We start from the raw sequence: 24420 nt of genomic DNA, 5'->3' as shown, positions 1-24420 counted from the left end.
CTATGTTTTTCTTGAATTTGCCATGAGTTGAGCCTCGAGGCTCATGAGACGGTATATAAGCCTTGTTGATATCTCCTGGCTGCTCCCATTACAAGCAAACCCAGTGAATACACCAGTTTACTGCGCTTTGCAGACGAAACATTGCTTGCTTTGTCATTGATAGGGGCTTGGTTCATTCCTCGAGTTCAACCTCCATGACCATCGACATTTCCACCAACAATTCATACTCTGGACTGTTCAAGGTCATTACTGAAGAACAACACTTGGACCCTGCAGATATCCTGGACGATTTGGAAGAAAGCCATGACCAGGTTGAGGTTGACCTTTCTGGGCTTAGCAATGCAGTCCGCGAGGTTTCAAAAGGTGTTTCTGAAAAGACATCACAAGAATATCTCCGGTGTGTATCACTTTAGTGCTCCATCTATCTTGCTAAGGATAAAAATCGCTCAAGGTTGATGAAGCAATGCAATACCTTCCTTGTCGATCGGCAAATGATCACTGAGGGAACCCAATTTTTTTGTGATAGCCCTCATCCTCAAGCAGCAGTTTATATAGTAGCCTGGATCATGGACTCGTAGGACGATATGTATTATTTCGAACAGCTAGCTAACTCTTTTCTTAGGTGTGATCCAATCAGGCTCGATGGTTCAACTGTAATGGAAGAACGCTCGACGTACACTCATGCACAGAAGATGAGAGCAGCTGCAACTTTTGGATTTGGACGGATCCATGGTTTGGGCATGCAGGCTTGGCACCGTAGTGAAATTTCAGGAACAATGCTTGGGAACCCTTCAGTCTCCGAGACTGTTTCCACATATATGCTTAGTCTTCGTCGTCGCAAGGTTAGCCTAAATTTCATGATTATACCTAGACCTTACTGTAACCATTAATAGACACAGAAAGGGGACACGCCGACTAGTGCCCGTGCTGTTAAATCTGTAAGCTCATTCCTTGTAATGCAACTGGAAAATAGCATTAATACACAAATATGTCAGAGCTTACTCGAAGACCTCTATCATTTCAACAATAAGCCCGAGTTTCGAGAGCCTCAGGCCTATCAACCTTCCTCCCACAATGCTCCCAAAGGACAACTGGGCCCGCGTGGACGTACGCTTTTGACCCTTGGCTACAACCTTGCCTTCTGTGGGCTACTACGCATCGACGAATTGCTGAAAATCCAACTGCAAGATATTAAAATTATCAAAGATCCAATTACCAGACAAACCAAACTGAGTCTTCGACTCCCTTTCCGGAAGACTAGCCAGTTTGGTGGTAGGTCCCAAAATAGCATGCCCAGTGCTTTACCTGAATGCTTTAATCAGATATCAAACCGTTTGTCTGGTATGAAATGCCAGAGGAGTATCAACATATCTGTGTTGTGCGTGCCTTTGCATGGTGGATTTTTATCTCGGATTTGACAGAGGGATATTTGTTTCGTAAAATCCGAGCCAACGATCATCTTGCTGAGGAGAATGAACCGATGGTAAGTTCGAGTATCTGTGGTGTCCTTTGTCTCATCTCGTTGTAGACGTCAGAACAGTTCCTTGAAATGTTTCGCAACAACCTTCTTGATATCAACATTGATTTCGTTCCCTATGGAACTCATTCGTTTCGACGCGGTGGGTGTCAATGGTTATCGGTAGAACGACGATGGCCTTTGCGTCAAATCTGTGAGTGGGGAGGATGGAGCCAGGAATTCACGCACTTAACCATTGTGAAATATCTCATTTCGTGGAATGACAACCCTCATGTGGACCGAGATGATTTCTTCAACATGGATCGTACTCCTACTATAGCCTGCCTGACTTGTAATCGCTCTTGCCATTGTGCTTAATAGAGTAGAAGGCATAGTTATTAGAATTATCGAAATTATACATTGATTGGATAGATGATATTCATGTACCCTACATCGAATGTTTTGCCAAATCAAGGTATCGACGAGAAATGGCTGATGCATTTGTGAGTACCTTTCCCCGATTGTTAACAAACACCTGAGAAAAATGTTCGCCGTACTCAGCCTTTGCTCTGTCCACAAGCCTTTGGTCCTGTTCAGACCTAAGATCACGCAAGCGGGTAGCAATTGCATTCCAGTGGAAATGCTGGCCATTGCTAGATGAAAACTCTCCCCAGAACTCATTGGGGCTACTAGATCGATAGCGTTCTGCAACATACTATCGAATGATTCAATAGATAGTGTATATGTTGAAATCGAGGAACATACCTTCCACTCAATCCATGATTTTTTTAACCAGCCCCACGCACCGCCTTTCTTCCTGCAAAAGACATCGCGCCAATACCGGAGTGCAATAGCAACACCATTTATATTGAGAAGGTTCTTCCCACAGTCAGATGGGTCCCAGTTCGGGCCCTCGTCATCCCATACTTTATCCAAACGAGCAATGTTGGTGGCAAAAGATATCTGTCGAGGCTCACGAACGTCACAGAAATTATACTTGATAACCTGTCCGTATCCAATGGTTAGGTACTCAACTCTATCAAGCTCCGACGCATCGTTGGGGGGTACGTCGTTTGCCAGGGAGTGAGTTGGTGGCACTGCACCATCTGCAGGTGCCATATCGCTCATTACGACCTCGTTCGAAACTACAGCATTGCGAGGTACTGTCATAGGAGTGGAGGGAGCAACATGTTGGCTTGCAAAACCGGTGGCCAGAGCGAGGGGAGGAGCATGCTGGGCCGACGCGCAGCCATGGTTGGGAAAGTTCGTTGTAGGAGTGGGAGTGAGGAGAGGAGCAGGTTGATTGAGGTCAGATGCACCGGTTTGAGCACATAAGCTTGCTGCTCACAGAATATGATTAAAGCTTACAGAGCGCAAGGATAGGCTTACCATGGCATGCAAGTGAAGCTGGCACCAGCCCAGGGGGAGGGAGGGTCGGGATCATACCTAGCCCAGGAAAGTTAGGCAGGCTGTCAAAGGGGAATACAAAGATCGCCACATACCAGCTGTACTTGATAACTGCGCAAGCTTTCCATGCGATTCGAGAGGGATTTGCAACGTTTGCGAGGAGCCAACTGTCAAACTTTGAATAACAGCTGTAAGGCTGGCGATTTGTTGGGACATGGACTGTAGATTCTCCGCTATCTTCACCTGCCCGAGCAAAACAACAATAAGAAACAGCTGACAGGAGAAGAGTGAGAGCACAGGCTATGTACCTTGGTTGCTGCTTTCTCTTTAGCCTGTTCCTCCTCCCGGGCTTCCCTTCTTCGGGTAAGCTCCTCACGCGGGATGTAGGGATGGGAATCATGGAATTCCTTTGCCTATGACGACGACAAACCAATGAAAGTAAAGCTCGAAAATCACAGACTACTCACCCAGCGACGAAGCCCATTCTTTTCCTCCAAAGTTCGCATATCCTTCGAGCGTTCTGTGTCAAAGAGCACTGTACCGAGTGGAGTATTCGGTGGAAGCCCCATCAAGTCATTCCTTCGCATGACCGAAGGCTTCAACTTTTTAACCTTCGGAGTCACGGTCGCGGTCGTAGGGCCTTCCTTGGTCTTCGGTTTGTTCTTGGCAATACCGCCTTCACGGACGCCACGGTGAGGACGTCGAATTCCAGGGAGGAGGCTTCAGTAATTATATGAGGTACCTGATGGCTAGAAAGGTTTGGCGACGTACCATTGCCAGCGAATTTTATTCTCACTAAACCCAGCAATCCTGTCCTTCAGAACTATCTTGTTGCCTAGGCTGCTCAGAGAATATTGTTTACAGAGCTCCAGTAGGGCCGGACGTGAAAGTTTATTGCTGTGAATGAAAATGAGGTGCAAGAACAGCAATTTGAGAATGACTATACGAACATATCTTTGTATGCAACATGGAATACACCGTCATATTTGCAGGGAAGTGCGAGTGTTCCAGCAGGCTGAGGCTCAGGAGGATACACAATTTCGACATTCTTGCCATCTATTTCGATATGATTCATGGCTGCGCCTGCAAGATTATTGCTGGGCAAGTCAATATCCATGGCCTCGACAATTTGCTGACAATGTATCGTGAGGAGATTAAGCACGGTAGCCTGTGTGTCGAGGGTATTGTGGACAAGAGTGAGGAATTCGGGATCGAGGTCGTCAAGACTGGTGATGAGCGAGTCCGAAGAGCCAGCGGCGGGAGCGGCAGCGCCACCATTGTCGATCGAACTGCAAGGGACGCCGAGGGTCAATAGTGTGAACGGAGGTAAAATAAATGAGAACGACAGGCGAAACGACGGGCAGAGAACCGGCCAATCCATGGGTGAGAACAAAATTAACAGTAACGTGATTGCAATAGAGACGGACGATGCAGATTCGGCCGAAATGAGCATCGTCAAAATCCGATCAATTTTGACCGGGCCTGTCATCCGGGCGTGACTATACCGTCTATACTCAGAGAGAAGTATAGACGCTCGGATTATTCAAGCTGAAGGAGCTTTGCAAGTTTGAATTTGAATCGGTTGAATCGGTCCGCCCCAACGAGCATGGAAACGATGACGTAACACGTTCAATTTGATTTCCAACCGCGCTTTCATCAGGTCTTCATTCTGCTCTTCAGACATTGAATAAAATATCAGACAATTCATCATGTTTTCTTTGCTGCACTTAGGATGACTTTCATTCAAGACTCAAGTCTTCAAAATCCGGCTATACTTACTTACTATCCTAGCTCACCTTTAGTAACACACGGCACACACATATTCGGTAAGACAGACACCAATCTCGGATAGAAGCTTGGTGACTCCAGACCCTTTCCTTCAAGTTTCACCCTTCTAGGCTATGAAGTCAATTTAGTAAGGCGCGGTCTTTTGCAAGGACTGCTCAATGGAGTTCTGTTCTGCTCTATCCCCGGCGCACTATATATCCAGCACTATAACAGCAGTCGACTCAACCATTCACCTCGAATCTTCTTCTGCTCTTTCTTCAAACCAAAAATCACCTATGGTTTTCCAGGCTGGACAACCGCTCAAATTCACCGCCGTTCAGCCAATATTCCTTCTCACTATAACCCTCGGAGTCGTTTTCTATGGATTAGTTTATTCTCTTTGGAGGGTTCTCCGCTGGTATTCCTTCAGACGCCATTCCGGTATTCCCGAAATTAAGGAATTGGGGAAGACGCGTCCTTCAGAGCAGAAACTGGATGGGACGGCCATAATATGCGGTGGGAGGTTAGTTCAGATTTTGTTTGTTTCATACTAGAGGGATGCGGCATTCTCATTCCGAATCCCTATCGCCTTATTCTCATACCCGTGGTGGTGCATACAGCATCGCCGGCCTCCTCACAGCCCGAGTCTGTGCCGATTACTTCAAAGAGGTCATCATCGTCGAACCAGAAGAATGGTTAACCGGCGAAGATGGGATGCGTAGGTTTTGCTCGGAGCAGGAACATAAACGCACGCGTGTCATGCAGTATACATCGCTCCATGGTTCGTGCACTCATTTTTAATGTCACCACCAAGCCAGGCCACCACTCACATCCACAAAATGGATCATGTTGTTGTCTCGTTCAGGTAGCCAAGCTCTGTTGTACGCCGGTCTCCGAGAGCTTTTTCCGGACTTAGATGAACAATGTCGATATTCAGGTTTAGGGTAAGTAACTCGGAAGATTTTAGTCTTTCCTCTCTGTTTCGTGCTGATAATGAATGGACTCGTCCTATTTCTAGCGTGTTTCCAGGAGACAGGAAGAACAACTTCGCTGGGACGCCCATACCAGCTCCGGTTGATTCGTATGGTGGCAATTTGCCGAAAACAATTTATTCTGGGCGGGCAGGGCTTGAAACACTTTTACGGTAAGATACGTTTGTTGCATACATCATTTTGAACTTTACGCTCCTTCATTCACTCGTCGACTCGTTTGCTTACTCACTCTCTGTTATTGTTGTTATGTATCCAGCCGACTGGTCCTTGGTCGAGGCAGTTATCCCAACATCACGCAAATAGCTGGAACGGTTGTTGGAGTTTTGCCGCATTCTGAAGGCGACGCTTCTCATGTTAGTGGGGTCAAAATCCGAAGACCGGATTTGACGATTGAGGAGCTTGATGCAAGCCTAGTGGTTGGTGCGTTCTATCACGCATCATTTCTTCTTCTGCTAGCCTTACTCAAATATCAACGCTTCATTTTCTATGAATAGATTGCACCGGACCAACTCGCGCTGGTATCAAGTGGCTGTCTCAATCAGGCTATGGTACCACCAATGCTAATACTGACAGCAGCAGTAAGGTTGCTCTCCAAAACGCAAAAATCTCGTTCGACCAGAAGCTGCAATATTCTACCCTCACATGCAAAGTCACCTCCGAAACCTTGGCGAAACTACCGATTCCCCCAGATCAGACGCCTGAGACTGTTACGTTCACGTTATTAGAAGACGGTGTTGAGAACGGACGGAGGGTTATTGCTTTGATACGGGGAGATGGTAATGAAAGTCAGTACCACTTTTTTACTTTGACTTTTATGGTGTTCGCTTACTTCGTTCAAATGACCGTCGCGTTAGTTTCGCTTTTCGCCGGTCATTCCAGCGACGAATCTGTCAAATACGAGTCGCTCGATTCGATGCGATCATTGGCGCAGGAGTTGAAGACATATCAGAAACGTCCAATCCCGGGGTGGTTGTACGAAGCTATTGATATCCTAGAGGAGGCTCAACCGGAGATACAGTTTTCCCATGTTCGCATTCGTGAGTACACGATTAGATTTCAAAGTGGTACATACGTATACTAATCATTCATCGATGCTCCTACTTTCAGCTCCCACAGCCTATATTCAATATCACCGAACGGTAAACCTGCCGAGTAACTTCGTAGCGTTGGGGGATAGTGTGTTATCTGGTGAGTTTCTTACTTCGACGTTGCTGATTATCTTCGTGATTCAAATCTTGATTCATATGTTTAGTGGATCCCATATACGGGTATTCAAATTTCTTTTTCCTGCTCCTTCACGCATCTAATTATTGCGTGAATGACAGCCAAGGATGTACTAAAGCACTGATAGGCGCAGCTGTGCTGAACAAAATCCTTTCAAACTCTATCAATACACCAGTGACAAACAACAAGCATTTACCGACAAATTTCTCAGAAGAGTTCTTTAAAGAGCATTTTGACAAGACAGATGCTTTTTGGTAAGTAATTCACATTTCGAATCCGATAATATAATTTGGTCTAAATCTCGGCATTGCTCAGGCAACTCACACATTTACTGGGTATGCTTAGAAATAGGATATGCTCCACAGTCGAAGGACTATTATTAAATCTTCCTAAAAACAGATTACGGGATACCCTGTACCACCCCCTTACCCGGAGAAAATCTGGAAGCAGGCAGTCTAGTGCGTTGGTATCTAAGAAGGGTACAAATTCTCGCTACCAAGGTGAGGCGATTCGAACGATGCACTTCGAATTTAGCTTTTAAATGTTAACGTTATCTAGGATGCCCAGGCTGCGCGGGTGTTCTGGGATGGGGCCAATGGATTTGGCTCAGCCGTTGATATTCTCCACCCATGGCTTGTGTTGAAAACACTTTTTGATACAGCTACTAGAGGATGAAAATGGGTCTAGAAATTTACGGTACTTAACAGATTATCGATAATTGACAGGACCTTTGCTTGATTTTTCTGAGGTTTTAAGAGACAAGATGTGACTTACATATTCTACATAATTTATTGACTTGTATACTTTCATCAACATATCATTACGCTCGACCAAAGTTGTGCAACGCCTTCTTAGCTCAGTGGTAGAGCGTTGCACTTGTACTCAGGTGATTTGGGTCTATGCAAAGGTCAGTCGTTCAATCCGGCTAGGAGGCATTGAGTTGCAATTTGCTTGGTACTTTTATCCATTGGCGAGCACGGATTTTTTGTTATTGTTGCGAATGACTCTATTCCCTTCAGTGGACACTTATATTTGCTTAGACTGGGTGACAAGATAGTCGAAAAAGATTTTAAGAATTTAATAACAGGAATTAAGCTTCCTGAAAATGCTTCTCAGTCGTCCCACAACTTGAATGCAGATTGTATACTTTGAATGAATGATTAATCCTGCAGGTACAGTAGATGACAGTAATGTCACTGTACATGCGTGTTCAACGCGTTGCTCCTTGTTACCCCTGCGTGGCTTAGAACTGTCCATTCCAAATCCCTTGCAATCCCCAAGCGTCCTCAAGCGCCCATCTAATTTCAGGTACTGTGCGTGATGGTTCCTTGAGTGTGACAGGGGTATCACGCTTTCGGCAAACTTTAGCACGCAAACTGTGACAAGCTGTTTACAGCGAATCAGAACCCGAGCGAAAGGGTTTTTCCCTTGACCGATTCTTCCCTGCTCTCACCATTCACCTTGTTCTCACCCAATCCTCGCTGTTCACAGCGTTCATTACCTTGCTTTCAATTCACTTCCTCTCTCTCCCACCGACGACCTGAATCGGTACAACTTTCTAAATCCCTTTCTCTCTCCGACTATCCAAATCTCTGGGTACGCTTTTTCTCAGGGCTGGACTCGTCAATTGTGGGTTCTACGTTCTGTTCAGCTGACACCACGTCGATAGGTCACTCCGACAGCAACGATAGGGCTCTGCTAGCTTGATTCGACGATAAGGCTACCCCAACTGACAAACGATTTTGTTTGAAACTCGACTACTACGGCAATCACAAGCGAAATAAGGATAGGAATTCACTGGGATGACGGCTCGACCAACGACGAGTGCTGGAGGAAGACCCACAACGAGTGCGGGTGGTCAATCGGAATTTAGTGGATTTAGTAATGGATTCGAAGGGCATGGCGACTATCCGTACGACGTTAACGGGCAATATGTTGTCGGACACAAATACTCACCACAGTATCCAACCCAATATGAAGGAGAATACATGGATGACGATGAAGACGAGGAAGAAGACGTATCAGAAGACGAAGATGTCTTCGCATTCGGCGTTCCAGAAGTAGAAGCACAACCGTCAATGGCGACCTCAACCGCTCTAGCCAATATGGCTGTCTATCCTTCTCCTGTATCCGACGCACCTTATCAGCATCCTCCTTCAACTACACAACAAACAGTTTCCTCACCGCCATCTTCTCAGCCTCTCTCATCGGCTGAAGAATCAGGGTATCGGATGGAGAGACTAAACCTCGGACCGACGACACCTAGTACCCATCATTTATCGTCCAAAGAAGAAGAAGCAAGTATCTTTCCTACACCATCCACCTCGCCTTCCTCCCTCTCCGCTGCCCCCTCAATCAAACTCTCCTTCTCCTCCTACCTCTCTACCGCATCCGTCGAAGAAGATTCCCCATTTCCCGAAGTCCGTGCCTCTGTATCCAACATCGATGACCCAGAAATGCCGGCGATGACATTCCGCATGTGGATTGTGGGGTTAAGCCTGTGCATGCTCAGCGCTGCGTTGAATGTGTTCTTCAACTTTCGAAGCCCGGCGCCGAGTGTGGTGCCGAACGTGTTGCTGTTACTGGGTTATCCGATGGGCAAGGGGTTGAGTTTCTTGTTGCCGATAAGGACGTTCAGGATTCCTCTGCCAAGGTGGCCAGCATGGATGAAGAAGAAGACTGCAGATTCGTCATCTATGGACTTCCCTTCTCCACCTCCGTCGTTCACGTTCTCGCTGAACCCCGGCCCGTGGAACATCAAAGAACATGGCCTGGTCTTCATTATGGGTAACGTAGCTATCTCATCTCCGTACGCCATCAACGCCATCGTCGTCTCAGAAATTTACTACAACCAAATCTGGGGATACTGGTTTTCTCTCGTCTTGGTCCTTGCTACGCAGTTGACAGGATTCGGGCTTGCGGGTCTGTGTAGGAGGTTTTTAGTATGGCCAGCGAGTATGGTGTGGCCACAGAATCTGGTGGCGTGTACGTTATTGAACACGTTGCATGCCGAAGAAGAGGGCGAGGATCTGGAGGATGATGAAGAGAGTAGGAGGTGGGAGGCAACTCAGAGTGGACAGCATGGTGTCGACGTCGGTGGCTTACCTTCGTCTTCGGCAATACCTGAGCCACATAAACCTATCAAACGAAGGAAGTTTGCCTCCGCTGCTCCGATAACCTTCCTATCCAAATTCTCTACATCTCTTAACCCATTTGCTCCTCAAGCTCCCGCTTCATCAAGCGACATCACTAATTTGAACAACCTGTCTACCCTTCCTACCCTACCGACGCTCTCTAACCTCACCGCCCTCTCCTCCACTCAGAAACGCCGTACCCGCCGACCTATAACACGTTACCGTTTCTTCCTCTACATCACCCTCTTCAACTTTATATTCTTCTTCCTCCCAGGATTTCTTTTCACGGCGCTGAGTATATTCAGCTTTATATGCTGGGCTGTTCCCGAGAACGTGGTGGTCAACCAACTGTTTGGGGTATATTCTGGGATGGGGATGAGTGTGGTCACGGCGGATTGGACACAGGTGAATTCCTTGGTTGAGGTCAGAATGGTGAATTGACAACATGCGTTTGCGCGCTTCTCCCATCACAGATCTCATGGATAGGTTCTCCGCTTATGGTCCCCTGGTGGGCCCAGGTCCACATCTTTGGTGGGTTCGTTGCGTTCTTCTGGGTGTTGACGCCGATATTGTACTATACGAATGTGAGTTTTCTTCCATTCCATTACCCTCGGATATTTTCCGTTGTCTTTTTCGGTCCTTTTTTGCGATCCCTTTCAAAGGTTTTCGTTCGTTGAAAGTTCCTGTTCGTGTTTTCTTTCTTGGTTGTTTTACCTCATTTTCGTCGTTCGTTTTTCGGTCCTTTCACCTCTCTTCCTTTTTTTCTTGCCAAGAGTTTTTTTTTTCGTTTTCTCGCTTTATGTGACGCAGAGTTGGAGATTGAGTCGAAGTGTTTTTCCCCACTTCTGGAGTGAGTAGTGATGGTGAAAGTGAGGGTTAGAGTCAACCACCGTCCTACTTCGTGGGTTTTCTCGTGGTGTGGCGCGGATTGGAGTCAAGGATAAAGTAGGATCCGGTTGGGATGCAGCAAATGGAGCAAGATTAGGGCTTTTTTCGAATGGGGATTAGGTCAGATCAGGTTGGATAGATTGGATTAGGGTTTGAGCTATGAGGTTGGATGGGGTCGCTGTAGGTTGTGTTCCCAATCGGATGTCGGCGTTGGGTGGTCGGGCTTTGCGGAATCGTCGGTCCTTTGATCCTGGGCGATACAGGTCGATGCGGCGATAAGCATTATTCGCTATCTGACGAATGTGGGACAAATACCTGTTTCTTGTATTCGAAGGTGCCGAATTGTGGGTGGACGCCGCGGTTCATTTTCTCAAAGTTGGTTACATCTCATTTGCGATGCGGTGATGAGCGATTCTAATTTTGATTTTTCCAAGTCTTTATGCTTTTTCTGACTCGCTTGTGTAAAAGTTATACCTTCGCTTTATCCGAGTTTATCTGACTTTTGTTTGTTCGCTCATTTGGGCTTTGGAGCTCGGTTTATCCTCTTTATCATCGCCTCCATCATCTTCATTACCTTATTTTCCTAATTCTTATCATCCTCGCTATATCTATCGATCAAAACATTAACCCTCCCATATCCAGTCCTGGGACCTTTCCTACTTCCCCATCTCCGACAACCAGCCATACGACCGCTTTGGGCTTCCATATAACATTACTCGTGTACTCACGAAAGATGATATTTTCAATCAGACGGCGTATGCAGAGTATAGTCCCTTGTATTTGCCTGCGACGTATGCTGTGAGTTCGACCTTTTTTCATTTTTTGCTTCGCCTTGAAGCTAGACAATATTGACAACATTCATTCCTTCCTCCCCTCTCCCCAATCAATAGGTCTGTTACTTAATCGCATTCGCCCTCTCCACTTGCGTAATCACCCACACTCTCCTCTACCACGGCAAAGCCCTACTCGCGGGTGTGAAGAGGATTAGAGTTGAGAGCGACGATATCCATGCGAAACTGATGAGAAGTTATCCGGAGGTGCCGGAGTGGTGGTGAGTATACTTTGTGTTACTTTGGGTTTACGGTTCTTGGTTTTTTTTGTGGGGAAAAGATCCTCAGACTTGTGATCTGTCTCTGTCATTGTGTTGTTATGGTGAGGATGGGTCTTAGGAGAACGTTCGGAGTTTGGGTTTACTGGTTAGGCTTTGCTATCAAGGAGAGGGGATTAGGAGGACATGATGACTATCCCACTGACGCTTCTTCTCCACGGGGTGGAGTTGATCAGGTCTTTTTTTCGAACTTGCACTTTCTCTTCCTTCCCTGTTCTCCCTCTGCCCTCATCCTTACCTTCCCCACCTTCTCCTCATGCCCAGGTACCTCCTCTCTATCGTGACCTTCTTCAGTCTTGCCATCATCGCAGTTGAAGTCTGGCACGCCGGTGTCCCGATCTGGGCTCTCCTTCTTGCCATCGCGTTACCGGTGATTTATATCTTGCCGAGTGGTTTTATATATGCGATGACTGGGCAAGGGGTGAGTATTACAGACATTGAACTTATACTCCTAAACTAACCTCGCCATTTCACTTCTCTCGTTCAGATAACCCTCAACATCGTCGCGCAGATCATTCCTGGCACCCTTCTTCCAGGAAACCCAATGGCGAACATGGTGTTCAAAGCTTATTCCGTACAGACTCTCTCCGAAGCAACTAGTTTCGTGCAGGATTTGAAGTTGGGACATTATATTAAGATTCCGCCGAGGGCTACCTTCTTGGGTGAGTTGCGATTTGATAGGTTCATTCTGGGTCGGATTCGTTGGAGCCTTTTCTCATGAGTCTTTTTCTTTACTAACGATGTTTTTCTCCCGCAGTCCAACTAATATCCACCATCCTCGCCTCTTTTGTACAGGTCGGCGTCAAACAGTGGATATTTGCTCACGTACCAGATATATGTCAACCAGGCCAAAAGAGTCAATTGACATGTCCGCATAATCAGGTGTTCTTCACTGCGAGTGCTGTTTGGTGAGTTTTGTTTCGCTTGTTTCGTTTCGTTTCGTTTCGCCCGGTTACTTAGGTATTCTACCTCCATCTTGCTTCGTCATCTTCTGCTACCTCCGCGTACTTCTCTCTATTCTCTCGGACCATGCATTCATCACTTGCTCGTACTTCCTCCTTTGTTACCTTACTTACGTCCTCCCTCCTACAGGGGTCTCATTGGGCCTGCGCGGCAATTCGGTACCGGTTCCATCTACCACCCGCACCTGTACGCCATCGCTATTGGTGCGGTCCTCCCTATCCCATTCTGGTTATGGCAGAGAAGATACCCGGGAAGCTGGATTAGATATATGAGTACACCGGTGATATTAAATGGGGTCAGCGCGATTCCGCCTGCGACTGGTAAGTTGTTTGATCCTAATTGCCACGATTCGTCATCATTCACCAACCCCTGCTCCTCACTCATGTTCCTCATTGATAAATGATTGCTCTTAACCACTCTAGGCATAAACTATTCGTCTTGGTTCGCAGTCGGGTTCATCTTCCAATACCTCATCCGGAAGCGCAACTTTGCCTGGTGGGCAAAGTTCAACTACGTTACGAGCGCAGCGTTCGATTGTGGGACGGTTATAAGTTTGATTTTCATTTTCTTTACGTTACAGGTGTGTTTGTTGTATCATCCTTCAGTCATCCCTTCATTTGCTCTCTACAGTTCCCAAAAGGCGGCACGATCTTCGTTAATTGGTGGGGCAACACTGTGTTCACTAACACTGCGGACTTTCTTCGCACGCCGCTCAAGGCGATTCCAGAAGGTGGTCTCTCATAACCAAATGCTGAATTCCTGCAAATAATCCGTTGGGATTTGTATAAATCTATTGCATTCTGTCGGTCTGTGGTGCGGTCGTTCGTCCACGAACTCAAAGTGAAGAAGAAGTTAGATGTGAAGAATGATCTTAAATGAACAAAAGCTGAAGGAGACGGAGGACGAACAGATTTTTTCTTGGTTCTTGGTTATGGTTATGGCTATCTAGTTTTTCAAATCTCAAGTGTTTCAGTCTTTGGGCCCTCTTCAGTCGTTTCCTGGAAAGGCTCGGGCGACAGAACGCATTCGTGGTATCTTTGGAATGGAGAGAGGTAGTAAGGGCGTCTGGGATAGGGAAGGGGGGAGGGGAAAATAGCAAGTGAGAATAAGACAGAAAGAGGAAGCAAGATCACGGACTTTGTTGTGCTGCAATGGACTATTAGCGGGTGTACGTCTGAAGTGAGTAGAGCCGAGCCAGAATAAAGGGCGGATCAGGTTCTCGCTACAATTCTCCCTTTCTCTTCTCGTATGTTCCTCTGAGCCTATAGTTTTGTGACTTCATTTTTGCGTTTGTTTGTCATTCATCTTTTTTTTACCATCTCATTCATCTTTTTAATTTCCTTTAGATTCGTACACTTGTTGCTTCGATGTTCCTTTGTGAATGTCCTTCGTCGATGTTTTTGGTAATGTCTGTTCAATATTGTTCCAACTTTACATGTTCGCCCTTCAATCCCCCAGCGTCGCTCACTCACCCTTTCATCACCTCATCTTTATACATTGAATAGCACACTCGTATTGAGTTCTTACATTTGTATCGCACTTACGCACTCTTCGTTCTCAATGCCTTCTCCATCTGTCTTTGGGTTTTGGTTTGTCCCTTCCTCAGCACAAAAGGTGTATTCTCCGCTTTTCCCCCTTGCACAAGCTATTCATTGTCAATATTCATATTACCATTTCTACTTTATCTGTGAATTTCCCTTACCAGCACTGTCCTCATTTTTTACCGGCTAGCCTTGAATGATATGTATGCTATGTACCAGATTAGTCTCTCCATCTCTTCAATTATTGCCAGTCCCTATCTTTAATGTTACCTTATCCTTGCCCTATCATCTTCTACCTTCCCTCAGCTACACTCCTGTCTCTATTCGTCCAATTGTCCCCTCTGCGATGGCTCTCATACCCCGTTTCAACCAATATGGTCTCGACCCCCGCATTTAGATACCAAGTGCAAGGCAGCCTCCATCTTTATAGCAATCATGTGCTTGTAGATATGTTTTAACCTTTTTCAACAGCAATCTCTTTTATCCTGTCATTTTAGATAGATAGATAGATAGATTGATACTCGGCTCCGTCCCTAGAGACGGGGTCCCGCATCGGAACAGCCGGTTACAGTACATGAACAATAGCGAGCTCAGTCCGCAGAGGGAAGGGTAGACTACTGCTGATGTACCGCATACGAGTAAGAATAATGTACGAGAAAGAGCGAGTGCGAGAGATTGAGAGTGCAAGAGATGTGAGAGTGCAAGAGAAATAGATGAGTAAGAGTAAACGGAAGAGTACGAGCGACAAGAAGAGATACGAAATGGTACGAGCGATGAAGATACGACGACGCAAGAGAGCACGAAAGGGACGCAAGAGAGTACGAAAGGAGAAGTTGAAGGGATTGGAGGAAAATCGTGTCGAGAGTGAAGTGGAACACAAGGAAGAAGAGAGAGGAAGAATGCCATTGCCTTGACAAGAAAGAGAGGAAAGGGTAGATGATGAACGATGATTGTCTAACCTTCGTCTTCCTCGCACTCCTCTTCCCAGGCCATGTGAAGTTGGTGTAGTGAATTCCAATGCACGACAGTAGCGTGGATGAAACGTGCTGTGCGAGTGATGAACGTGGTGTTGAAGATGAAGAGTTTGAGGTAATGAAGAGCCTCGGCATTAGAAAATTGTCGGCTTCGGGGAAGAGGGATGAATGGTGATATGTCGAGGAGGAAGGCGGTTCGTAGGTCAGTGGTGGTATCGTCAGCTACACATTGAAGGAGGATATGCTGGGGAGATTCTGGATGAAATGGTGATTGGCATGACCGACATCCCTTTGTGTGTTGTTCTGCCTCAGATATGGGGTCCGTTCTCGCCGGAGAAGCGCGGAATGTGAGAGGGACCATGTCACCACATATTAATCTGGTGAGAGTCCGCCGATGGTCATGATTTTGGATTAGTATGAGGTAGTGGCGCAGCGTTCGAGCGATGTACTTGGCTGGTCCTTCTTTCTGTGGTTCCCGGCGGTTGTGTAGCAATGCTAAGCGATGGCTGTTGTCAACTTCTGACTGGAGGTGGGCGTCCGACTCGTGAGAGATAGATTTGATTAGTTGGAGAACGGATTGCTCCGAGAGCTGAGCCAGTGGGGGAAGGGAGAGTGTTGAGGATGGAAGGTGGGTGATGGCCCAATCGAGGTCCGAGAGCCAACATTTCCTGCCCTGAGTTCGAAGATTGTTGTTTTCCTGGAGCGCGAGATAGGCGTAATGGTCAGGTGGGAGTTTCAGAAGGTAAATGAGGTATCGGAGAGCAAGAATAACTCGACGAATGCGGATGGGCATGATGCCAGTCTCAGTGAAGAGAGGAGCGACCATAGAGCGACGAGAGAGACCTAGCATCCGCCGGAGGAAGAGAAGCTGCACCTGTTCGAGCATGGACAGTAGGTGTTTGTCGGTGTCAATCGCGATTTCACAGCCATTGATGAGGTGACAGTCAATGAGTGCCGAGTAGAGTTGCTTTGCAATCAGCGGGTCAAGACGACGGTGTCCAATGATGAGGTCGCAGCCAGCGATGCCGCCAGCAGCAGTGATTGCAGAGTCACGCTTCACCGTATAATGCGCAGCAAATAGATGTCGGTGTGTGGATTGGAGGTGGAGTCCGACATAGCGTACAGAGTCTCGGTAGGATAGTACTTCGCCTGCAAGGTATAAGGTGGGCAGGGGTGAGGGTAGGCGGCCGAAGACCATAACCCAGGATTTCCCAGCACTGATGGAGAGGTTGTTTGTATGGCAGTAAGTTTCGAAGGCCTTGAGATGGGACTGCAAGCCATGTGAAGAGCGTGAGATCAGGGCAATGTCATCAGCGTGTTCGAGATGAGATATGACAATGCCGAGTAGGTCGAGGTCATTGGGGTCGTGGATGAGATTGAAGGTGGACAAGAAGATGTTCCAGAGAGTTGGAGAGGAGGGGTCGCCCATCAAAACCCCACACATAGCTCGGAAACGATCAGAGATGTCACCATTGTGGGCGATGACATAGGTCATCTGGTTGTAAAGGGAGCGTAACCAGTCGAAGTATTTGCCTGTCAGGTTGTAGTCAGCCAGCTTGTTCCATAAGCTGCTCTGGTTTGTTGATGGAAAAGCATTCGAGATGTCTACAAAAGCCACGTAAAGGGTGTCATCCTGAGATTTAGCCTTTTCGATGAGGGTGCGGAGGATGAATGCGTTGTTGTTTGTCCGGTATCCTGCCCTAAATCCGTTCTGTGAGGCAGGTAGAACATTAGCCTCTTCCAGCGCCTGGCTCAGCTTGAGATGTAGTAGGAGTGAGGCAAATTTGAGGATACAGCTTTCCAAGGCGATCGCTCGGTAGTTGTTTGGGTCAGTTGCGTCCTTTCCTGGCTTAGGTACTGCCACAATCAGAGATGTGAGCCACGATGTAGGACATTCATTGTGCGTGAATGCGCGGTCAAAGAAGGAGGCCAAGCGGTCATTATCAATGTCCATGATAGTTGAATATGTGACAAGATCAACACCAGCCGAGTTTGAATGGGTGGTGCGTTTAAGGTAGCTCTTGATGGTGCCGATGTCGTCTTCAGATATTGAAGAGTTAAATGAGGGAATTGGTGAAGGAGGTGAAGGGTTCAGGATAGCCTTAGCTCGGGAGCTTTCGTGTTGGGGGGATCGGGGATCAAAGGAGGTAGTATGAGGATCGGGAGGGTTCATGCGAGGAATGAAACAGCTCGTCAGTTGCTCCAGTGTAACCTTAGGTAGGGGCTTGTCAGGGTTGCGTAGGGATTTGTAAAACTTCCAGAAGGCAGCACCACCAGTGTCAGCAGCGAGCCGCAGGCGCGACAAGTTTGCATCCTCCATCTTCCGTCGGTGAGAGCGACCACGGTGGTCAACTGTAGAAGAGGTAGCAGGGATACAGCGAGCCATAGTGGACACAGATGAACGAGGGTCCGGTAACGTGGTAGAGACTTTGGCAATGCACGTATGTGATTGAGGGATAAATGGAGGTGGGGTAGGTAAGGAAAGAAAGTCGAGGTTGGAGTGTTGTTGAGGTAGAGGGAGATTGGCACCAGCTTTTGCGAGTTGGTCTGCCTGCTCATTCTGAGTGATGCCGATGTGGGCATGGACATGAGTAAATGCAATTGTGGAGGCCCTAGCCAAGATCCACTGAGCGATTACTTGAAGAAGGTCCCCGTTAGGACAATTCCAGCAGCATTGAGCATTGTCAGGTGCGTTATATACAATGGACTGGATAGCGTAGGTAGAGTCAGTGTAGATCTCAAGTGTACGACTTAATGAGGTGCGCTGAATGGTGGCGAGGATGGCATAGAGTTCAGCGCGGTTGTTTCGCTGAGGACCTAATATACGCGCAGAAAGGTTTAAGTGGTGGTTAGGTCCCACATAGATTCCGAGACCGGCACATGCAGCGGCAGTGTTATTCTTGAGGCAAGAACCATCGGTGAAAATTTTTAGAGGTGTAGACTGGGGATGGCAGCTGGCATGGCCATAGACCTTGAGTAAGCGTTCGTGGTGCGACTTGTTCCGAGAGTGCAGCAGTTCATGTTGAAGGTGATCAATATCGGAGAGTAATGGGATAGCAATATGAGGCCTTGGGCGTCGTACAGGAGGGCAACGTGTAATTTCAGTGCCCGGTACAAATAGATCCTATGATAGGTAAGCATGGTCAGACCATTCTGTTTCCGGGCTTACTGCTAACTTAGAGATAAAGTATGAGGAGAGCGGTGAGGCCAAGACATAGTCAATTACGGAGGGGTGAGTAGCTGGTGTCCCATCAGTGCTTCGTCGGTGTTGGAAGGAGGTCCAGCTGCTGTGGTTGCCGGGGATGGTGGAACAGCCATTCATGATTGTCAGGTGAAGATCTGCGCATAGTTCAAGAAGGCGGCGGCCACGGGTGGAGATGACTGAGTCAGCAGATTGGCGAGGTGCGTGCTCTGGATAGGGAGAAGAGGACCCCGTTCGGGCATTGATGTCGCCACTTATAATGAAAGGGAGATCCAGGGAGGTAGCGAGACGAATGCTTTGGGCAAGGGCATCCCAAGGATGTAGGTCAGCCCATTGGGTCCAATCGGTGCGGGAAGATTCGGGGATGATGTAAGAGTTGAAAAGTACAATACCGTTTACCTGGACTGCTAATATATCCGGACTACTCAGGTCTAGTCTGACAGAGCTCCGAAGGCTGTCGCGAACAATGGTAGCCACACCCCCCCAAGGGTTTTCAATATCATCTGCAATTCGTCGACGATTTCGGGTGTAGACTGTAAAGCCAGTTGGAGGGCATATTGTAGTACCCGCTTGAATGCGAGTTTCTTGGAGCATTATAATGTCATAGCTTGTGATGATCTTCACAAAATCTGAGCAGAGGTAATTTAACACTGTTAAATAAGTCGGAAAAAGTTGGCAGTACGTCAGCAAATGCTAAGCAGCGTAGATCAAAAATATAAGTGGCCAACGTGGGGATCGAACCCAAGACCTTCGCGTTATTAGCACGACGCTCTAACCAACTGAGCTAGTCGGCCGATGTACACCCTGTATTAGTATTGGTACATCTATGTCTATATCTCATGAGAGTTGCAATTTAAGAATAATTAAAATTTCGCTACGAAACTACATCGGTTCTACCTTGTATTATTTCATCTCGTAAATATTGGAGAACCCGTTTCGCTTCTGGAAATCGAGGTAAAAAGCGACATTGGAAAACTGGCATCGGACTTTTGAGTTGAGAGAATGATGTTGGGTCAGTGCTGGATAGGAAAGCGAGATCTTGCTTACTTCAACATATCCTTCACTTCTTCTCGACTCCCGATGTTTGTATGAATCTCAGGCTCGATATGCAAAGCCCACAAGATTGTGCATATATTGATGAATAACGCGTTATCTGCAACATGTCGCCCGGCGCAGGCCCTAGGTTCATCCAGCATCAGAACAGAAGAGTTGGAAATCGGTATGGAGGATGAAAGGAAATAAAGTCCACCTCCTCCCAAATCCATAAGCACAATGACCATCATCTTTTTCATACTCAGCTCGAAGTGTGAATATTTGAGCATTCATTCCAGAGTCATGTTGCTGAAGAAATCGCTCCGGACGAAACTGGTCAGCGTCAGGGCCATATATATCTTTATCGCGGTTCATTGACCTGAGGGAAAATGAGTTGGTATCATTATATGGTCCGAATGCGAGCATACCAGACATTTGGTATAATTGTTGTTCCTTTAGGAATGAAGTACCCTTCGTACCAGTCATCCTGTTAAGGTGATTAAAATTTGCATATTAATATCCCGAGAGCGTCTGATATGACGAATACCTCCATCACAACATGCGGTACAGCTAATGGAACCGCAGGCTGCCATCTCAAGACCTGTTCGATCTCATTCAGTCGAGCACAGGTACAGTAGCCGAAAACGAATGAACCTCTTTAACAATCGCCCTCACATACGGAAGCTGCGCCATGTCAACAAAGTTTGGAGTACGTGGCTGGCCCACTACACGGTCCAGTTCAATTTGTGCTTGCTGTTGAACGTTCTGGTGTTGGGACATGGCATAAAGGAAGAATGATAAAGAAATGCTGGTCTGAGCAAATCGAGTTAATTGAATCGAATGCAGCAATCAGGGAAGTTATTATCGACGCACAGTCTCAAGAGCACCAGCACTGAGTCAACACCAATTCAATCCGTGTTTAATTTTCTTAACTAGCATATATTGAGTCTCGACACTTACGCAAGAGTAGCTGCAACCCAAGCATTCTCGATATCACTCAATCCGGTTGCTACTTGATCAGTCGCTAGACCGGCGCAAAGAGTTGCTTGTTGCAGGTCATTCCGCACCTTTCAATTTAGGTCTTTAAGATTTCCCTTAACACTTGACCAAGCTGAATTCAACTCACCGCATCATTGTAGTACTGCTCAACCACAGCTGTGATGTGCTGAGAGTCTCTTTGCGCTTCTCTCTTCCACTTTGCCATTGCAGAAGGAAGATAATCTAAAATTGGAACAGCTTCGACAAGATGAGCTCCTGGATACGCAGCACTGGTGAATCGATGCGCCAAGTTACTGAGGGTCTCGAGTACATCCGAAGTAAGACGCAGTGTGCCAGTGTCACATACATGAGGTGCAAGAAGTTGTGGTTGTGACGCGCTATCAACTGATGGCACTGGATTCCTAGAAGGGAGAAGATTTCTACCGTATAACACAGAAACCATAGTGGAAGCGGAACTAAAATTTGTAACATGAATGAAAAAGAACGATGATACTGATTACATTCTTACTTGTGGATTTTTGTAAGCAAAGGGGAAGACGTGTTGCACAACAAATCATGAGTGAGAATAATCGATTCTTGAATTTGAACAGGTTGATATTTAGTGCTGGCCCGAGCGTGCAGGACTCTGTGACCTGCACGACGCATGGCCTTCCATCTAAAAAATACAATGAAAATAGACCTCAAGGTTAACAAGGCGAACAATGAAGCGCGTACAGTTTTCCATATCTTGTAAATGGCATCACTGACTGGCTACCAAGGTATTCTGCGACAATAAATCTGGGCCTATCTGAGTAGATCGCGGACCGACGCTCCAAGAGCTCTATGGCGGCGGCTTTGTGGTTGAGTACGATGGTGTTTTGACCTGCCATATTGAGATACACAATAGGACCTGGAATAAAAGATTGAGGCGATATTTGTCAAACATGTGGGTAAGATAATCGCAGGGAGGAAGGGGGAACTGACCGTATCGGGACTTCAACTCATCAAAGGCGAGCCACACTGACCCTGTTCCCAATTGAAAGATGTTCCCCAAGATAGGTAACCCTCGAGGACCTGGGGGAAGTTTCTTGTTGACCCACCTGCGTGAATTGAGGCCCATTCCGAGAAGAATGAGTACAAGAGTGATGCACAACAGAACGAAGAGTTCCATGTAGAATCGTGTTATGCTATGTGAGAGTTGTAACAATGGAAATTTGTAAGCGGGTACGATTTCAAGTGCTATTGCGGATAGTATTGCGCACTTTATATACCACCCTTCCTGATGCTTCCCTTCATAATATTAATCCATTGATCAATTGAGGGTTTACTGCACGCATGACAGCCTCCTGGGATATCTTTCCCCAGCTAGACACAAGTCAGCGGACGTAGAAGAAGATAGCGGGCATGGTATATCGAAGCTGTTTGAATTCCAAGCCATGAGGAGCAGCATGGGTAGGACGATATGATGCTAAAGATTGATGGAGTGGCGGCATGAAATACTAACTATTCGTCTGCGAATAAATGATGGGACTAAGGTGATGTTAGTAGATATTCCTAATTGGGTTGGTTGTGCCAGATGAAGCTCGCAGTTGTTTGAAGAAAAGGTAGCTGGGTTAATTCGGCGGAAAAGGACTTAGTGAGCTTATAATCCAACAAATACTCTATCCCTTCTGCAACCATCTCATTGCAAGATCTTTATAAGAGGCAAGGGGAGGTACCCGAGCACCAACAATCTTTGCAGCATCATCAAATCGTCGCATCTGCACCTTCTCGAAGAAAAGTGGGTCTTGCTCAAAATTCTTGATCTCGGAATGCGAGAACGGGCCGCCCTTGGTATTCCAATAATTAATACCAGAGATTAGAACTAAAACGGAATAAATCGTATACCTGGAAACCGAGGCTAAGCTTACTGGCTTCACTCAATGCATGGTGATACCCTTCTTCGACAGCAGTAAGATATCTTTTGGCAACGACATGGTCTCGGACCAACTCCCACACCTCAGGCGGGAATCCTAGGGAAGCGAGGTAGAGCCCACCAATTATGTCATGTCCGTGTTTCCCCACTGATTCACCCGAGGGAAGAAGCATGTTAGTGCCTATTTCTGGAGATGAAGGGTTGAACTTCAAAAACGAAGAGGAGTGGATTTGAGCATCGAGGATATGTTTGGGAAGTCTGCAAGATGAATGAGTACCCAACTTGAAGAAGTCGTTACAAGAGGAGGGAACGCACATTTGACCGCAATCATGAAAGAGAGCAGCCAATACCGCTGGTCGAGGACCACGATTGTCAGCTAGGAAGTAAAAACTCTGGAATAAATCCCATACTTGCATCGTTTGAGCCTGAAATTTCGATAAATCTCAGTACATACTTCACCATTCACACCGGCGACTACGCACCGGCCTGTTTAGCGCAGTACGCTGCTTGAAGACAATGCTCTATTTGTGAAATAGACTCGCCAATGTAATCTCCTTGACTTCGTACACCACATAGTTGATGAAGATTTAAATCGGATAACGATGAACTGATGAATACCAAACGAACGTTATGAGAAATACTTACCCGTACTCTTCGAGGATACCAAAAAGATGATCGATGATTCGGATGCTTTCGAGGCTGGTGGAGCTCCCCTGGACGGTGTGGGATGTCATTGTGTTTGTTCTCACTGTCTGTAAGCTGAAGGTTTAGTTCAGTGAGAGGATTCAGCGGAAGCATGAGAAAAGAAGTCAACGTTGAAGGCTAGTAGTACGAGAGAACCAACATGTATTGGACAAAAAGTCACTATGAATTTGCCGGAGGAACCAGACAGAAATCGACGTGATGTTACGTAATTCTGTAACTATTCCTTCTCCAGCACGTCGGCACTGCTAATTCGTCCTGAGTTCGTCGTACATGGTTGAATTTTTCTGTAATACATAGATATCATTCATCCATGGATCTCATTACTGCTCATTTTTGAATCTCAAATGTTAGCGAGGTCAATATATGGCTTCTGACTTTTACAACGCATTGTCTCAGTGTACATGTGGAATCATGCAACTTGAGGGTGTGCCTAACCCCCTTCCCTCTTCTTTAGTGAATCCGATAAAAATAGCCATATAACCTTGGCTGAACACACAGTACACGATTCCATGGAACTGTCAATCATCTTGCCTATGAAACGTACAGTCTGGATTATGTGACGTAGTCACACTGAGAGTCGCTCGCAATGACAGGGATAGCGCTGCGATTGGAAGAGAACTAACGCTACTCTACAAACATACAGTCCTTATATACGAGTCGGGGTCGGTCCGGATCAGGAATGATCCGTACTGTTACATACGCCCTCCTGGTCGTCGCAGAAGACCACAAAATAAGTAAACATAAAGTACGAGTCAACGTGAACGAAGTAAGATATAAAAGAAGTCAAGGGCAATGTAAAAGAAACACATAGACAAGGAACGAGTGAGGAACGTCAACACGACGTGGATATTGAAACGAGTTTAGGAGCGGGAACTCGAACCGGCGTTCTTGGGACCACTGTGGAAGTGGAGAGTCCCAGTCTTTTTATGCTCGGCAGCGGCCGCAGCATTCTTCTTTTCCTGCTTCCGAACTTCAGCTTTACGACGTCCTCTAGTAGCACCTCGGGCCTGCTCCAAAGCCATGCTACAAAGTTCTCGGTATTCCGTAGAGAGAACTTCCTCGTAACCAGGGCGAACTGCCTTATTCGGAGCAAAGCATTCCCACTCCTCGATGCCGAAGATAGACATGGGTGGA

General features: G+C 46.7%; 5 protein-coding genes and 2 non-coding genes across 7 annotated transcripts; 4 read left to right on the top strand and 3 right to left on the bottom strand.

Annotated features, from left to right (window-relative positions):
- Positions 1–584: 584 nt before the first annotated feature.
- On the top strand, positions 585–1834 carry C8R40DRAFT_1045059 (uncharacterized protein; the record flags this gene model as incomplete). Its single annotated transcript, XM_046224269.1, has 5 exons — positions 585–842; positions 894–938; positions 996–1272; positions 1323–1483; positions 1529–1834. The coding sequence occupies 5 exons, from the start codon at positions 585–587 to the stop codon at positions 1832–1834; spliced, it is 1047 nt and encodes a 348-aa protein (XP_046086643.1).
- Positions 1835–4513: 2679 nt separating this feature from the next.
- Positions 4514–7630, top strand: C8R40DRAFT_1104550 (uncharacterized protein). Its single transcript, XM_046228072.1, has 14 exons — positions 4514–4689; positions 4748–5153; positions 5251–5411; positions 5496–5574; positions 5649–5774; positions 5879–6042; positions 6117–6407; positions 6477–6659; positions 6730–6810; positions 6875–6890; positions 6948–7100; positions 7162–7181; positions 7246–7346; positions 7405–7630. Exons 2-14 carry the CDS (start codon positions 4810–4812, stop codon positions 7519–7521), a joined length of 1836 nt encoding a protein of 611 aa, XP_046086642.1. The 5' UTR covers positions 4514–4689; positions 4748–4809; the 3' UTR covers positions 7522–7630.
- Positions 7631–7691: 61 nt separating this feature from the next.
- On the top strand, positions 7692–7781 carry C8R40DRAFT_t130. The gene has a single exon. It is a non-coding gene; the product is annotated as a tRNA-Thr (tRNA).
- Positions 7782–9077: 1296 nt separating this feature from the next.
- On the top strand, positions 9078–13683 carry C8R40DRAFT_1045227 (OPT oligopeptide transporter; the record flags this gene model as incomplete). Its single annotated transcript, XM_046224287.1, has 11 exons — positions 9078–9932; positions 10170–10385; positions 10454–10564; positions 11511–11666; positions 11759–11919; positions 12241–12397; positions 12464–12638; positions 12734–12884; positions 13069–13259; positions 13362–13519; positions 13570–13683. The coding sequence occupies 11 exons, from the start codon at positions 9078–9080 to the stop codon at positions 13681–13683; spliced, it is 2445 nt and encodes an 814-aa protein (XP_046086641.1).
- Positions 13684–19376: 5693 nt separating this feature from the next.
- Positions 19377–19450, bottom strand: C8R40DRAFT_t129. Its single transcript has one exon. It is a non-coding gene; the product is annotated as a tRNA-Ile (tRNA).
- A 249-nt stretch (positions 19451–19699) lies between these two features.
- On the bottom strand, positions 19700–21786 carry C8R40DRAFT_1045197 (cytochrome P450; the record flags this gene model as incomplete). Its single annotated transcript, XM_046224284.1, has 11 exons — positions 19700–19835; positions 19906–20067; positions 20117–20175; positions 20236–20289; positions 20343–20501; positions 20562–20580; positions 20649–20755; positions 20815–21064; positions 21238–21342; positions 21402–21576; positions 21651–21786. The coding sequence occupies 11 exons, from the start codon at positions 21784–21786 to the stop codon at positions 19700–19702; spliced, it is 1362 nt and encodes a 453-aa protein (XP_046086640.1).
- A 333-nt stretch (positions 21787–22119) lies between these two features.
- On the bottom strand, positions 22120–23475 carry C8R40DRAFT_210198 (uncharacterized protein). Its single transcript, XM_046234356.1, has 7 exons — positions 23426–23475; positions 23227–23340; positions 23064–23140; positions 22992–23006; positions 22897–22933; positions 22554–22839; positions 22120–22495 (listed from the first exon to the last, which is right to left on the bottom strand). Exons 2-7 carry the CDS (start codon positions 23313–23315, stop codon positions 22328–22330), a joined length of 672 nt encoding a protein of 223 aa, XP_046086639.1. The 5' UTR covers positions 23316–23340; positions 23426–23475; the 3' UTR covers positions 22120–22327.
- Positions 23476–24420: the final 945 nt, after the last annotated feature.

The sequence above is a fragment of the Lentinula edodes genome, assembly GCF_021015755.1.
Source record: "Lentinula edodes strain Le(Bin) 0899 ss11 chromosome Unknown C8R40scaffold_17, whole genome shotgun sequence".
NCBI classification, from domain to species: domain Eukaryota; kingdom Fungi; phylum Basidiomycota; class Agaricomycetes; order Agaricales; family Omphalotaceae; genus Lentinula; species Lentinula edodes.
The sequence above is the reverse complement of the archived record's forward strand: the minus strand, read 5'-3'. Positions and strand labels throughout refer to the sequence as shown.